Source organism: Pollachius pollachius, assembly GCF_949987615.1.
Source record: "Pollachius pollachius genome assembly, chromosome: 9".
NCBI classification, from domain to species: domain Eukaryota; kingdom Metazoa; phylum Chordata; class Actinopteri; order Gadiformes; family Gadidae; genus Pollachius; species Pollachius pollachius.
In genome coordinates, this window is record NC_136942.1 from 20,504,918 (window position 1) to 20,521,983 (window position 17,066).

General features: G+C 40.7%; 2 protein-coding genes across 2 annotated transcripts; both read right to left on the bottom strand.

Moving 5' to 3' along the window:
- Positions 1-507: 507 nt before the first annotated feature.
- On the bottom strand, positions 508-11,146 carry usp3 (ubiquitin specific peptidase 3). The gene is made up of 15 exons (XM_079743952.1): positions 10,792-11,146; positions 10,563-10,623; positions 9,752-9,883; positions 9,253-9,336; positions 9,056-9,137; positions 8,864-8,946; positions 8,160-8,273; positions 7,644-7,757; positions 6,233-6,382; positions 5,882-5,988; positions 5,718-5,798; positions 5,477-5,595; positions 5,149-5,262; positions 2,965-3,032; positions 508-1,646 (listed from the first exon to the last, which is right to left on the bottom strand). Exons 1-15 carry the CDS (start codon positions 10,880-10,882, stop codon positions 1,127-1,129), a joined length of 1,920 nt encoding a protein of 639 aa, XP_079600078.1. The 5' UTR covers positions 10,883-11,146; the 3' UTR covers positions 508-1,126.
- A 3,077-nt stretch (positions 11,147-14,223) lies between these two features.
- LOC307080510 (inter-alpha-trypsin inhibitor) lies at positions 14,224-16,837 on the bottom strand (the record flags this gene model as incomplete). The annotated part of the gene is made up of 6 exons (XM_079743237.1): positions 14,224-14,305; positions 14,438-14,516; positions 15,034-15,078; positions 15,192-15,371; positions 15,751-15,942; positions 16,771-16,837. 6 exons carry the CDS (start codon positions 16,835-16,837, stop codon positions 14,224-14,226), a joined length of 645 nt encoding a protein of 214 aa, XP_079599363.1.
- Positions 16,838-17,066: the final 229 nt, after the last annotated feature.

Genomic DNA, 17,066 nt, shown 5'->3' on the forward strand with positions numbered 1-17,066 from the left:
ACGTTCATCAGCAGCCAGTGCAAGGAAGGGCTGTTTAACTCTCAGCCGCAATATGAACACATTGGGACCAGTTAATAACCATTTAGTTTATAACAAGACTCAAGTTCAACTCTAACTTATTTGGGAGAATGCACAATATAATTTAACAGTGAATCATATTTCAAGCTCTTTCCACTTGGCCTTTTAAAAAATGACTATGTTTTAAATTAGTATTGATATCAAATGAATGATAATGATGTATGCCAAGAGCCTATTGCAACCTAGTGGTAAACTAACATGGTAAAACTTAAAACTAACGTGGTAATAACCTTAACGGTGTTAAGGTTATTAAGGTTACTACATTGTAACCTACTGATAAAACCATCAGGCCGCTCCTGTTCTGCGGAACCGTAATATAAAATGAAGATAACTTATTCATTGCTCATAATAACTACATGTGTTTAAGCACATATCAATGGGTAGCTAGCCATTGCGCTTAGCTGTGACGATCTACAAAGAAGGAATAAGGATTTGAGGATGTAAAAAAAGTAAGGGTAATCAATGGGTTCAACAAGCCATGATTTTAAAACATGATTTTGTCAATTTACATTTCTATTACAACAACAGTCATTTTTCAAGGCCAGTTTACCAAGTTAGGCCATGGGGGTCAATAGACTAATACATAGGGTTAAAAATGTTTTTTTATAAACAATTCTCATATGTTCTAGTTATGGAGTCACATTAACTTCATATTGCTCTAGTTAAGGCTATTCAGTCATGTATTGGTGGAATGCTAATGTAGCCATTCTCTAATTATTGAAAATCTATACCTTTTGACAAATAAAAAGTACAATCTAAAATTGATCTAGCAAAAAAAAAAGAAAAAATGACACAAGACAGTTACGTTCAGTCTTAATCTGGACCCAAACTGTGTGGAGGTAATTACTCAACGTGTGACTCACCGCTATGACAAAAATCTAATTAAAACTTAATGGTCAAAATATAAATCAAGCAGCACATTGTAAAAAAAATAAAATAATGATCCAATATTTGCCATGAAGACACATTACATAAATCCATACAGCATAGGTAAAAAAGAGAATGAATGAAGTCCACAGCTGGATGTTGAAAAACTCTGTCTGGCCCTTTATTGAGCAGCAGCGGATGCTAAAGCGAGGCTATCACTGTCTGCAGTCACCGTGTCTGAGGTGGCCTCGCTTGACTGTTCCCCATCCAACGCCTCCTCTTCCCAGCCAGCACCGGCCAGCTGGCCGCCAGCAGCATCACCCAGCGCAGCCCGATCCGTTTCCGCCGCTCCGGTGGTTGCCGGATTAGAACCCGCCCCAGCGGTGACCCCCTGAGGGGAGGTGACCAGGTCAGACCCCGCCCCGGGGGTGACCGCGGAGCGCGCTACGTCCTCCTCCTTCATCTCGCCCCTTACGGAGATCATCTCATCTGCTGACGCCGACGCAGTGTCGACGGCGACGGTTTGGGCGGCGGCGGAAGCGTCTGCGGCGCCGGCCTTGGCAGGGCGCTCCACGTAGAAGAGGATGTAGGCCTTGGCCTTCCTCACCGTGTCCTCGCTGCTCACCGTCACCGTGCTGTCGTTGAAGTGGTACCAGCGGCCCTCATGGCAGCCGTACGCCGTGTAGTGCCCCGAGCCAACCCTGCAAACAGCAGCACACGGTTACTTCCATTAAGGCCTGGAGAGAGGCCCCACCGCAATGCAACACCACCACCTAGTGGTCCATGATTTAACTCTTTAAAGGTCCCATGGCATGAAAATCTCAGTTTCTGAGGTTTCTTTAACATAAATATGAGTTCCCCTAGCCTGCCTATGGTCCCCCAGTGGTTAAAACTTGCGTTCGGTGTAAAACGAGCACTAGGTGTTCTGCTCGCCTTTGAAAAAACAGAGACTCAAGCGCGCTGATTTGGAATGTGGTCCCATATTTTGTCATAAAGGATCTAAGCTCCTCCCCTTTCTCTGCCTGGCCCGCCCACAGAATTTTGCCCGCCAATGAGACACGACCGTGCGAGCGCCACATGTGTGTGTGTGTGATTACACACACTGTAACGCAAGTGTTTGCTGTTGGTGTTATGGCGCATAGCACGTCGGTTCTTTGACGTCTCTTGTATTTCCACAACGAGACTGTAGTTGGGGTTATCTCAGCCATGGTTGAGAAGGAATTGGGGGAAAGGTACTTTGGCTTTGACTCCCTGAAGTACATGAACTGCGACATGCTGCCTGCCACCGGCTGCCGCGAGGCACCACTGCCGCGAAGCACCACCGCCCGGCAGCAGGCAGCCGGCAGCCGGCAGCGCGCGGTTCAGTCTACTTCAGATTCATGTGGAAGTGGAAGAACCAGAGACGTCGGAGAACCCGACTAAGTCGTTTGTGATTCATAATATCGCCTGGAGGCGCACACAGCTTTTGGCCATAATAATATATATTATATGACATAGATATCTATGTATTATATGATATTATTTAGATATAGAGCTCCAGGACTCCTGTGTGTTCTAGAATATTTACAGAACACGGCTAAAGGCTGTGTGTGCCTCGCCATTGCGATACATCCACTGTAAACAGAGCACATGGTACCGTGGCTGCAAGCTGCTCAGGGTCTCATCCCCACCCTCCTCCTTGGCCCGCCTCTCTCCTCCTCATTTGCATTAAAGCTATAAACACCGAAACGGCGCATTTGGGGAAAGCTCAATGTGCGACTGGCTCGTAGTGGCTGTAATTCTGCACCACGGCTGAATTTCGGGAACGTCTTCAAATACTGTGTTTGGGACCTACTAATATCTTTTATTAAAGCATCCATAAAGTAGCATGCCATGGGACCTTTAATCATTACCTTCAATGTTGTCCGTGAGATTAGATATATATGACATGAAATCGCTGACTATTCACTAAGGCTCATTGAAATTCATACCAGTGATATGAGGTGAGGTTTATGAGGTTAATTTACAACCACAGCTTACCCAGATCCGTGGTGGACCACAACAGCAACAAGGTCATAGAGGCAACTCCCAGGCAAAGATTTATTTGGCTGCAATACAAATCAACAGGTATGAATCACTACAATGAGGTGGAAGACTGCATTATTCATCATCAATGTGTGTGTGTGCGTGTGTCTCGTCTTGTCCGTCTGTCAGGGAAGCGCAACACTTTGATCCATACTTAATTTGTGTGTTTTATCAAAGAAAAAACGTTCCTACATGCTAAAAGGCCAAAGGAATGTAGAAATGGGAGCATTGGCTGAACCTTACTGAGGGTGACTGGTGACTCACTAGAATACGTTTCCTGATCCACAACTGAAGCAGACCCTGGCCTCCTTACATACATGACCCACATTCAACTAGACGGCTGCGGACACAGAGGCCCTCTTGGACTGCAGCCTGAGGCCTCTCTGTGGCCACTTATCATTCTGATTTTTTTGGGCTAAATTATAAAACGGAAAAGCGCAGGAAAGCTTTCAAACACAATTTATTTCAGACTAAAGTGATTAATTATTTATGTACCATTAATCCCTGTTTACTTAAATGCAATACTATTATGTTGTATTATCATAATGATAAGCTGCACACATTTCTATCCGAAACCGAAGTCAACCGCTGCCCAGACGAGCTCCAAACGTCCACACACACCACTGTCCGGTGCCTCTTGGTCGTTATGTCTTAGAGTCTCGGAAAGGCACTCAGACGTCACGAAGAGAACACCACCTCCATTGCAGCAGAGTTGTTTCCAGTTAGGGCGGAATGATTAATCAAATTAAAACGACATTGCGATGTAATAGAACACGATTTGAAAAATGTGAAGGCTGCGATTAAAAAAAAAGATTTTATTTAATTTTTGTAATTTGTAACTGTTACCGACTGAAGATCAGTAAGATTCGTATTATATGCTTAGTAATAGTTAAATAAAGATGTTATAATATTAATTCATGAATCAACACATAGGCCTGGCCTAAAGGAAATAGCAGTTTATATGTTGACTGCTTCCAATATTGTGTTGCTCATACTATAGAATTAATTATTGCTTGTTTGGTGGATAAAAACATCAAAAATAATCGCATACTAAATCGAATATTGTTCGAAATAATCGCAATTCGATTATTTTCCCAAATCGTTCAGCCCTAATTCCAGCAACAGTGACGAAACTACATTGATTACTATGGTGATCATATAAGTCATATTAGCACGTTGGAGACCAAACAAAAATGGCTGTTGAAAAGGTGGTTGAAATCAATTATGAATAAAATGGTCATTCATTTGTCCACTTGAGACTTTAATTGATGAATAAGATAAAAAAAAAGAAGATACAAAAGATCCTATTTCGTTGTTAACTGTATAATAAAAAAAAGGGGGCATTGCCACCCAGCTCTGAGTCAGTGAAATGCTCTGTTAGAATATCCATTTCAAGATGACTGCACCTGGCTCTGTACAAACCTAATGCGTTTCTTTAGTCTGCCTGTCAATCACATGTGTGTTAAATGAACACTCCTCAATGGAAGAGAAATTAAGGAGCAGAGGAAGGGGACTTATATTTTGTAGATTCATTTCAAAAGCTTCGGCTCTTTTCTGCTCACTCTCAAATTGTACCTACAGCACCTATATGGAGCCTAGCTCATGTTCAAAGGGCAAGACCCTAGACTTATGCTCAGAGTTCAACTGGACTCAACATAGCCTCCCTCCTTATCCCCCACGCCCCTCCTCATCCCTTGCTCTCATAAAAACACCCCTATTACGCATTTATTGTATGTTTGCACGACCTGGCCCTCAATGTATGCACTTATTGTATGTTGTACGTCCTGGCAATTAAAAATAGTACTTAGCATCGTTAAGCATCTTATCCTAGCTGTCTTCGTTGTATACGGGAATGGGTTAACCTAGCAATTGTAAGTGTAAGTGGCACATCCTTACTGCAGTGACAGCAATATATTGTTTTGCTTTCTTCTGACAAATGTACTTATTGTAAGTCACTTTGGATAGATGTGTCTGCTAAATGCCCTAAATGTAAATGTAAACGTAATATTCAGTCGAGATATGTATAAGATATTGGGTTCACGATACGCAAGCGTGTCTGAGTCTGAATGAATGTTGACATTCACAGCCTCCCACTTGATCAAGGCATTGTTTTCTGAATCATTTGAGGGTCCCTCGTACCTCCAGCAGGAAGGCCCTCATGTCCAGGCTGTGTAGGGGGAACTCCACGTAGGTGTCCACCTTGTTCCTCAGAAAGGCCGTCCAGTGGAATCTTTTTAGATGGAGACACAAAACCTGAAACAAAACCACACAAAGATAAGATAAGGACTTACCTCAAGTCCACAGTGAAGCCGTACAAGGGACATTCATTGAAGACAACGTACTTTTGAACGGGAATAATGCTTCTAGAAATGGTAGGTCATTGGTGCCCTATATAGCATCATAACAATTCAATCGCATATAGGTTAATTGTTGCCAAACGAACATGCTTGTAAAATGATAATCAGACCTTTGGCAGCTTCTGGATCCAGAATTTCTTTGTGGATTTCTGTCTCTTTATACACTTATGACACATGTAGAGCTCTGCGTCGTCTAGCTCCTCAAGGTCTGTGAAGCTACGCAGGCAATCTGAGAATGGAGCCACATACGCATTAGCCTACAGAATCCCAGCGTATCAAGCCTGAGGCGTCGCCTCAGTTAGCTATCACAATCAAACTACCCACGCTGAGGTGCTGTGGAATGATGCTCACCACTTAAAGTGCAAGTAGGACCTGGTTCCTGGTCCTTGCTCTTCTTCTGTCTGAACTGACTTGGGATGTCCAATGACAGATCTAGAAATAAAACAACCCAAGTCTGCTCATAGGAGATCACTTATAAGAGATGAGTATTTAGAAAATATTTAAAAAGCTCTTACCAAGGAACGGGTCAAACTTCCGGGATTCTGTCCCACAAATGAGACAGTTGACTTCATTCTGAAGTATGCCTCCAAAGATGGAAGTCACGACAGTGGTTATTCCATTTCTGCAAGTGGTGACACAAAATAGACTTTTACACATCCGTCCGAACCATTCAAACAAGGAGGCCCAAACGATACAGGGGTGATAATTTCAGTTATTTCTTCTTTGATTTAGTGAATATCACGACTCTCCGCAAATTACCTGATCTAAACTTCACACAGCTCATTCTACATCTAACTAGTGAAGACTATCGCTCTTATTGGCGGATTTTGAAAAAAAAAAAACCAACAAAGGTTAGTATATCGTACATGCAACATTTGCCTGCTGTGGGGGGCAGCCGGACAAGGTCTGGACTGGAGGCTGATGAGGGGACGCCGTTATGATTTCCCTGAAGTTCCCGGTGGAGGTGGTCCAAGAGGTACCGCATGAACTCGTGAGCGTCCTGCTGCTGGTAGCCCCTGGAGGTAACACAGCATGTACTAAGTGGAGCGTTTTAAAGTCATTCTGATCGAAAGGGCACCGTTTGTTGCTCAGAATTCAACCAATACCATTTCTTGAGAACCTATAATAAATGAAGATCATTTTGAGCTGAAGGAAAACTTTGGGTTTTTTCAACCGGCACCCTATTTTCATATCCAAGGGACTAATGAGAAAAAATTGTTGAGATTGGTCCAGCGACGAGCATGAATGATGCAGCATTAATACGGGCTGCAATGTAATGCTTTGGGGTCCCAGCACCCTGTTAATGTGTCATTTAAGGTGCTTGTTTTTGCCACCTTAAGGGTCAGATTATGTTCCATCATTATGGATAGGATGCCATTTCTGTTTGTTCTTGTGTCTAACCAAGAATCTCTCTAAGAGAAGTTTTGCAAGGGTTGAATTGTTGCAGGAAGAGAATAGTTGAAATGTGAGTGAGAACTGGAGAGAGCAGAGTTTGATGTGTTGGCCTAGAGAGCGTAGCTTAGGGTTAACTGAAAGATTCAGGTGGAGAAGATTTGAGAGGGTAATGAATATAGGCAAATAGCATGCAACAGAGTGATTTCAGAGCTTCTCCTTGAGAAAGACTTGATTAGACAAAAAAATGTTATCAAGTAAAAAGTAAAGAAACAAGTTTTATTCTCTGTAGGGATCCTTTCCATAATGTTAGAATATAATCTGAGCCTGCGTGTGACGAAAACAAGAACCTTGTTTTCGGGACGTTCATTGACTGGGCGCTATTGCCCCAAAGAATTATATTGGAGCCTGATTACGGCAGCCGCTGTCTCACAGTACCTGACATTACCGGACCAATCTCAGAAGAACGTGTTTGCATCAGTCGCTTACATCCAAAATGATCAGAGATTTGGGTTTTCAGGTTGAGATATCTAGAGGTTTTCCTTTAACTGCCCATTAGTTTGCTGGTTAGGGTTCCAAACATGTTAAGCTAACCTTGCTACTCTGTGGTATGAGCATAACAAATTGTGAGTTTCAGTCTTTCAGTCTTTGAACAGTACATTAAGGATTATTGTATGGATCCAGAGTGAAAATGAATACATATATAATAAGTAGAATCGTAATAATAATTAATACAACATGGTTTACACATATGGGGAAACTCAACAGGCAACTGAATACGAGAGCAGCAGTTTGACAGTGGTGGATGTACTTTAGCCTCTAGATGGCAGCAGAGAGAATCCCTTTCCAACTACACGTTGCGGTGCCCCTCCAGTATGCAAGTACCTGAAACTGGGCATGATCTTCCATATGGCATAGAACAGGGAGTCTGGACTGAAGGCCGTCTGGTTGCCCTGCCACAGAGAGCACAGCGTCTTCCTCAGCTCCTCCACCAGGGACCTGTTGAACCACACAGAGACGTCACGGTGTCTCTCTTCTCACAGCCAAAAGCACACATAAAAAGATGCAGTACATATCACAGATCCTAGTATCCCAAGATGAAAGAAATGCCACTACAGATAAAACCAGGTATCGGTTAAAGCTGGGCAATATGTGGATATGATCAGATGCCGGACTAGGCTGGAGTGTATGATGGCATCAGCCCTTTTAAGAAGGAATAACTGACTGAAACTAAAATAAACAATGAATTCCCATAAAATGTTTTTTTGTTGTCCTTAATAGATGATGCTAAACAACCAAATTGTGTTAAGTGTTTGAGCTAAGGTACAAATTGACCAGAGTTGTGAGCAGGCTCAGGACCATGGTAAGCAGGCTGGATGCAGGGTGCCCGAGGGAGCTTACACACTGGTATCTCCCTGGCTGCGGGTGTGGTACATCCTGCGTCCGGCCGTCTTGCCGCTGCGCAGCGCCACCGCCGGCAGCTCTTTGAAGTAACGGCTGAACTGCTGGATGTTGCTTTTGGGGAAATAAATGTTATGAACAAACATTATCTTAACTACATGATACAGAATATTTAACAATTATTTGCCGAAGAACAGGAGGTGAATAATTGTTTTAGCATTTCTACAAGTGAACACTCACTTTTTGCCGGGATTTATTTGTTTTTACTTGCGGTTTATTAGCGTGACGAGGCGACATTTTGCGATGAAAACAAGAGATAGCGAACCAATCAAATTGCATCATCTTAGGAGGTTCACGTGTAGCATATACTTAATCATATTATACATTGGTACCACAACTATACCTTCTTCGATCTACACAAAATAAAAATAAAAAGCATTAGACAATGCTTATAGTTTATCATGCAGATAATTACAAATGAGGCACGTTAAGTAGATATATCTTATGTTTTAACATATGAAGGCTGCATTTTATTTATTTGAACTTAAGACACAATAATAATAATCATTGAAAGACTCCCTACAGCATGGGATACAAACGATTTGTTCAAAAGTGACATGTCCTGCCTCCATGCCAGACCTACTAAATAAGCAGGTTTGTTATTAAATATGCTATATCAAAATCAGGATCAGCTTACTGCTTACCTGAGAGACTGCAGAATAGCATTCATGAAACATGTGTTGCCAAGGTTACGCAGGCCTGTGGCACACAGAGCCAAGGAGAGACCCTGTCAGGATATAATAACAGTTAGTAGTTAGTTAGTTAGTCTCTATTCGAAAGCATAAGATGCACAGATTCTGTTGAAATGAATGAAACTTGTCACTTGTAACGCATACATCATCTTTGAACACCTTGCTGGGGAAGGCTAGGTTTTCCAAGTTCTTTCTTTTCCTTTGTCTGTCACCCATCAGTGATGACCTACAAGAAGAACAATGTTTAGTTTAAAAACACAAATAAATCACCCTGAGTGGATAGTATTACCAGTATGGTAAACAATATGGATATGCAAGTTTCACTTCTTTTCCATACTTACTTTTCCAAACTTTGAAGATGCTCCCTGACTTTTTGCACTTGACCGAGTTTGGTGTCATTAACGACAAAATCATCACACCTGTAACTGCAAAACAAATGTCAGCCAAGCAAACAACTCAAAACACTAAATAACATCACCTAAATAATACTACTATATAGAGCATAACAAACATTAGTATGCTTAAAATGAGTATACTGTTTACAGAACTTCAACAAGGAAAAATAACTACCATTAGCTAAATCTAAAAACTAGTTTTCCTCCTCCTGTACTGTATGCCAGTCCATGCTGGCTGTCTATCTTGTGGTTGCGTTTGAAATGCCTGGGGAATTTTTTTACACCGGTGAGATGCTTAAAACCTCCAGAGTAGAAACTGGAAAAGTAGATGACTTGTAACCATGACAATACACCTGCCATCCTTTTGTATTACACTATTCTCTGAGTGCCCCGCACAGTGACCCATTTCACACTTGTTACCAGCGTTTACAGGGAAGAGCCTCACCAGTATAAGCTGTAGTTGCTGCAGTCCATACAGACTGAGTGATGGACCTTCTCCTGCTTCTCACAGGTCCTCTGGCTATTGCACGGGACTTGGTTCTCCTCAAAGTGTTTCTTTGCATGTCCACTGACGTATCTATATGGGGAAAAGACATCTACTCATCACATTTGTGTTTGCATTGTTTAAATAGATATATGTAACTTTTACAAATGCATACAATGATTAATGAAAAGGAAAAACATTAAATACACAATTTTGATACTTTACAGTTGCCATATTTAAAATGTAAAAAAACCCCATAAATAGCATTTACCACTCAAACAATGATTCACCTTATATTACTAAAAGGTAAATGCCGTCCAAAATCTGCAAAGCTATGCATCAAAACAAATTATGTAGTCATGTGCCAAAAATAAATCGGAAGGCAGGATAATAAAGTCTTAAGAAATGCTGTCGACCACTGGTGATCAAAAACTATTTCCAACACATAGCTGTGTGTGGCACGTTATTTATTGAGGATCTGGCGATAGACAAATTGGTTTGTCAGTATATGTCGGCTGTGCATCTTGTGAATACATCTAGTTTTAATACGATACAATTGGAGAAAACGTCAGTGTGGGCATATCCTATGATTAAAAGGATGGAGAAACAGGTCCTTCTCTTCCTCCAATGTGTTTGGTACGGATCTGAAGTCAGCCTGATCTAGGTTCAGGGGTCAGCCTGATCTAGGTTCAGGGGTCAACCTGATCTTGGTTCAGAGGTCAGCCTCATCTCGGTCCAGCGGTCAGCCTGATCTCGGTCCAGGTGTACTTGCCTTCCACAATGCACCAGCAGACAGGTCAGGCAGACCCAGGGGCTTTTGTTCGATCTGCAGACTGAAAACAACGCGACACGTCACATACATCCAACATCAACTAATTCCGAAGTAACACACAAACACATCGCTCCATGCTTTTATCATCCTCCCCAAACACGCCGAACGTTACCAACCTAAGAACTATGCTTTAATAGAGCATTTGATTCAATGTTAATGTTTATCCTACCGTTGCAGCACCAGGACGACGGGATACCGTTGGGGAACCTGGACGGGTCGACCGTCAGGCACACGTTGGAGTGTATGTGAGGGCACTCCATCAGTGTAGGTAGACAGTACCTCTGTCTATTATAACCTGTTAGCCGAGGCTTATAGGGGGCTATTGGTTCTCCAGCTAACAAACCTTCTCAGGGTAACCCAACTCGTTGGCGCTACCATATGTGAGCATACTAAATGGTTAATTACATTGCCAACATGTCGAGTAATAACTTGATTGTATGGCATTCCGACATAGATTTGCACTGTTTTTTTCTTTTTAATGAAATTAAGATAGCATTCAGTAACTAGCTAGCGCATCGGGCGTAGCAAACCGTATCGTAGGGAAATGACGTCAAATTGACGGAAATGACGTTGTCATTGACAAATTGAAACTACACAATAAAACTCCTTCCAGTTCTACCCATTGTATTTTAGGCTAGGAGAGCTGAGTGTTTGGGTTCGTCTGTGTAATGGCTGCGGCCCTTTTACTGCTAAATATGTACCTTGTTATTCTCTTGAACGGAAAAGATGGACTGGTGTTCATTTGAACTTGTATAACTTTTGTTTGTGTGAAATATATGAGGAAAAGTACTAATGTTTTGGAGGATTAGCTCAATATAGGCCTGTAGGTATCATAATCAGCAAGGTACTGTCTGTATTTTTCCTTGGATCGGCTCAATAAAATGTGTGAAAACAATTATCAACTAGAAAATGCATTTCTGCAGAAAATGCGGTGAGTGCTGTAGTAGGCCTACAAAGTGAGGTTAAAAATATTTTTAAATAAAGCCACAAAGATTAAGACATAACGAAAAGTTAAATGGCTTAAATCAAGTGATGGGATTTGAAATAAAGTTCAAAAGTCTAAATGGAGTAATTGTCTAATAAAAAAAAATACTATTTCATTCATCCAAGCGTAATGATTAGTTATTCTTTAATATATTTGATACTTTGTGCATGGCTTAGTCTTAAAAGTATCATGGTTGTGTGGTCACCTCCTGCCTCATCAGAAGAAGTTGCCTGGAAACTAAATGCTAAATGGACTGTTGCTACTCTGCTTTCTCAATCGCTCTCTGACCATGGGTAAGTGAATCGGAATTACAAGCAAAATCAAGGAAATCCAAAAATGAACATCTTGAATCGTCTTTAATTTCAGAACAGATGTAAGGTAAAAGTTAAGGTTAAGCCACTAAAGTCAGTAGCCTAGTGCTACACATGCAAACACGAACGTGAAGCTTTCCCTCAAACTTAAAAACGTATCTAAGTAGCTTTCAGTTGTCACCCTACCACTCCAAATGTAAAACTGACATTTACAAATATGCAACCGTAGTCAGAAAAGTACTTGGTTATGTGTTTTTTTAAATTTATATTTACCATTCAATATTGCAATCCTGCTGTCAGTCCCATAGAAGAACATGACAGCGCGGCGTGTTTTGGAACTATACAGGCTTAGATGAACCACGTGACCACCCTGCCGGCGAGATCAGAAAGTGTCGCAACTCTTCTCTCCATGGCTCTGGGCAGACTCTTGAATGAAAACAGCTGAAAACGAAGCCGGTGTTACACCGAATTCTGCGACCCACTGAAAAGTGTGACGCCAGGGAGCGCTGTTGCATATTTTCTGCAATATGCACGAGTTTGAAGCGTAGACAGGCATGACAAAAACATAAATAAAACATAAACCCCCAACCTCTTACCTTTTTATTAAAGGTGCTTAATAAATACATTTGATTTGATTAGCATATTACAGACCCATACAATGTATAGGGCGTTTAGTACGGTCCATCACCGATGCTTGTTTCCCCATAAAATGCTACAGTCAGTGTTAAATTACGCTGATTTACTTCTCATCATTTCCTATTATAGGCTACTTCGTAAAATGCTTTTAAGAATTAATGTTAGTATCAAGAAAAGAAAGACCCAGCGGTGGGGGGAGATCTTATGTTTTATTTATGTTTTTGTTATAACGCACACGTGCATGTTGCAGAAAATGTGAAACAGCGCCCCCTGGGGTCAAACTTTTCGGTGGGTCGCAGAATTCGGTGTAACACCTGTTTGAAACTAAAAATGTGATTCTGAAGAAAGTTTAAATTATATCGAATTTCCGTTTAGGTATTATTGAAGTGTGTAGATTATTTAAATGGTTTCAACGAAGTTAAACGGTTGAAAATTGATTTAGTTACGTTTTAAACAGTTTAAGTATTGACTCCCATGTTAAAAAAAATATAGTATTTTAAAAAAAGAATATCTTAAAAAGTATACAATTTTTAAAAAATCTGAAAAGAAGCGAGGGATTCCAAGCTATTCTGAACATTTCAAAATTTAATGGTGTCTCTAGGTGAAAAAATGAGGAAGGAGATAGGTCCCAAAGTTTGTAGAGAATAATAAAGAGGAAAGAAAGAAAGAAGAAAACTTATGAAGAACAATTGTTGAGCGCTGCATGCAGCACTCACCTAATGATAAAAGTGCTGTCTGACTGCTCTCCCTGTCCCTTCTTTATGTTAATTGCAACATTTGTGCAACTTTTATCATTTTCCTTTACTGTTAAGATCTCATCCAATACCTTCAGAAATCATTACAACAGGCCTTCTAGATGTATACCTACTTTGTTGCTTCTCTATCAATGTTTGCCGAACATGTTTTGTTTCAGTTATACTGGCTGTGATTTAGTGTTTTCAAGTTCCTTTGAGACATTACAATATACATGGGTGGGCGACTGGTAAACCTAGATTGGCTGGAAGCTTGTCTTGATTCTAAGAAGTATTTGACTCATAGACAATATTTGACAACTGTACATGCAACAGTTTTGTTTTCCACCCGCTCCGCCCCTTATTAAGCAACAGTTATCCACGGGCCCAAATATACCAACCAATCCAACTGGTAATAACCTAAACACCGTCTGAGATGATCACCTGGGAATGAGGTTCTCAATGATAACTATCTGTGTTAATAATAAAATATACTATCATATTATGCATTATCATATCATAGCCATATACTTATGTTAACTTAAGTTTTTTAATAAAGTCAATCTTACAAAGACATCCAATACAGAAGGAAGGTCACATATACCAACAACATATTAACCTACAGTACAAGGATTCCTGATGAATTATCCAAATTATGCGCATGATTTAAAGTCAAACCTACATACGGGGGCAGTGCTCAGCGATGAAATTATGGCACGATATAACTTATGCAGATGCAGACACACAGGGCATGGGTTTCACAGCTGATAACATTGATGCAAATATCAAAGAGAAAAGTAATACGAACAAATTCCAAATAGTGTAAGTGCTCTTCTACAAACCACAGTTCTAGACCTGACACATTCCTTTTCAATATCCTAACACCTTTAGGACTATAGTAGGGTCGAGGCGTTGCTGTAGGAGATGTAGCGATGTCTTCATTCCAATTCAATAGCACTCACTTGAAGAGGGGTCTCCTCACGTTTGGGCTTCTTCGGTCCCTTCTTCTTGGGTTCATCCCTTGAGGACGCAAATATATCAAGAGCGTTCAAAATTGTTCTCCTCGACACACATACGTCCCCATGAAAACGATAGGGTTTCAGCTTCACCGTTTTAGGGAAATAGGAACCATGTTGCAAAGTAATGTCTTACCTTGACTTGACCATCAAGACAACCACTACGATGATGATGATGGCTCCGACGATGCCAAATGCAAGGCCGCAAATGAGAGCTAATGTATATGAAAAAAACAGGCATTTTCATATCAGAAAACAAGTTCACACATGATAAAACACCGATCTGGAGACTCAAAAAGAGAGGATACAGAAATGGGTGGGCCTACATATTGTAGACCGTGCCACAAGTAAGGGTTATCGAATAGTCTAGTTATGGAATAACAGTCAAACTGTTTAATGTAAAAAGAGGCCGATGATTTAAACGTACTACAACAACGTGGTTTGTAACCATTTGAATGATCCTCCTGAATACATCGGCAATTGTATTTGCCTGTGTTTGTTCTACAAAAATATGAACCTTTTCAGGTTTGATATAATCTATTTTTGTTTGTTTGTGGCTTACTGCAACGTGAAATTGTACAGCAGTTTGTTAAAAACTGGTCAAATGTGATCTATAAATAAATGTGATCTGAATTGAAAAATAAAGAATTGTCTTCTACAATACAGTACAGTATATGAGTACAACCATAGGATACGGGGCAAGCATTGATGATCTGACTTGTCTATACTTACCAACGGGGGTGTCTGGTTCAGACTCCTCCTCACGTTCGCCCTCATCTTGGAGATAAGATATTAAACTATTACGGCTGGTAAACCACCAATATGTAGTGTAACACACATAAAGATAGCAATGTGTATGTAGTACAATATAATGCAATATGCATCCTCACCATGGATACCATCACAGGTTACATTGCACATTTGCAGGGACAGGAAACGGTTGCCATTTCCAAGGCATCCCTTCCACAAGAACGCTTTGCATTTGTCATGAATAGAATCGTAGAAGTAGCGCAAACTGAAGCTCTTACATACGCTCCCCTTGAGTAAGGGAAGGTGGCAGGCTTTTCTTTCTGTGAAGTAAAATAAAATACACATTTAAATTATGTGACTACTCTAACTACTGCTCCAAACGGCATCACAACAGCAAAGGACATCTTCATAATTTTGACAGTGTCACATAATGGCCGTGTAGATACACAGTGTGTCATTGACATGCAACTCATCAGCCTAACGAGTCACACCTCCACCTGAAATGAGCTGAGACCATTAACCTCTGCTCCACATCACCCTGCCATCCAAAGACCATTCAGTTATTGATACGCAGGCCTCCTAGGTTGCCCAGATTAACTGCTGGACTGTGACTCTTTTCAGTCCGTTTTTAAAATCAATAAAAATCAAATAAAAAAACTGTAATTTGCAACCTTTTGGTGATCAATTGTCCTTTCTTACCATCCTCTGGGTATCTCTGCTCCGCAATGGCGGAACAGTTTCTCACACAGTCTTTCTCGTTGGTGAAGCGGTTCTGGTTCCCGCCTTGGCCTTTGTACAGGAAAGGGTAGCAATTGTCATCGCTGGCATCGTAGAAGACTAACGTCTCCGGTGCGGAGCCTGTGCCTGCATCCGAAGGCAGTTTACAAAACTCTGTGGAAATAAATAAATGCATTTTTCTTTGGTCTGTATTTAAAATTTTATATCTAATTGTTCTCAATATTTATTTTAAATGAAAAAAGGCTTTTGTTTGTGCGCTTTCAAACATTGACTGTAGTGCGATATGGCTCCGATGCATAGGTAATATTTAACCCGGGTGGAGGTCCACTCCTATTTATGACTGCAGTAAAATATGTCATTTACGATGTCTTTGCTCACCCACCCAGATTTAACCATTGGCTCGGAGTTTCAAACTCTGCCTCAAACAGTGAAGGCTTACAAACTTAACATCAACTTGAATATTTCAATAAAACTAACAATAAAGCCACATTTTTACCATCCAATGCAACATCTTGGTGTTTGTTGGTTTTTTTTAATGTGCCATTAGCTATATTTAGTATATATTTAAAATAAGTGAGGAGTCTTGCATTGAGTTCACCTTCTCAGAACAATAACACTCAAAAAGCAGTATCTGTTTTAAGAAGGCAGATATTATGGAATACGTTCTACATGATTACGGGTACAATTCTTTTTTCAAAGCAGACGACGATCTTTATTCGAATCTCCATTGCTTATTTGGCTTCAGAAGTTCATACAGGAGATTGTAGTAAACGCTGTCTTTCTAAATCCTTCCTAACATCGAATCCGTTTTTTTCTGCGAATTCAGTCATCTAATCAATTATTTAACTGTCAAAATGCATAAAGTATCCACAAAGTATGCTTTTTTTAAAATCAAGAATATATTGGCTATATAAGGTTTATCCTTTTAGACACAAATACAGATTGAACAGGAGTTGACTAAAGGAGTTGTAAAGGGTCTACCTGGAATGTTTGAATGGCTGGTGTGGAATGCTGCTAAAAGGATTCCACACAGTAGAAGAAGCTCCATCTTGCTGCTCCTCTGGGCTCGCCTCGCAGAATGAAATGGAGTGCTGGAGAACTATGGCAGTTGGATTTCAGTTATTGACCTTTGGACGTTTAGGTTTTTATATTTTACAGCTTTGGGACGCGCCTATTTCAAGCAAAGTTCATTCTTGTGCATCACCATCAAAAAGTGGCCGGATATATAGGCCAACATATATGTTTTCATTTTGTATAATTGCGCACAGAAAATAAAG

What these genes read in the sequence shown, in the direction of transcription:
- usp3 (XM_079743952.1), bottom strand. Translation starts at nt 10,882, where the DNA reads ATGGAGTGCCCTCACATACACTCCAACGTGTGCCTGACGGTCGACCCG. An exon ending in TCCTACTTGCACTTTAAGTG is followed by an intron (nt 5,596 to 5,717) that starts GTGAGCATCATT and finishes CTCCATTCTCAG; the next exon opens with ATTGCCTGCGTAGCTTCACA. An exon ending in TGAGGGCCTTCCTGCTGGAG is followed by an intron (nt 3,033 to 5,148) that starts GTACGAGGGACC and finishes TTTGTATTGCAG; the next exon opens with CCAAATAAATCTTTGCCTGG.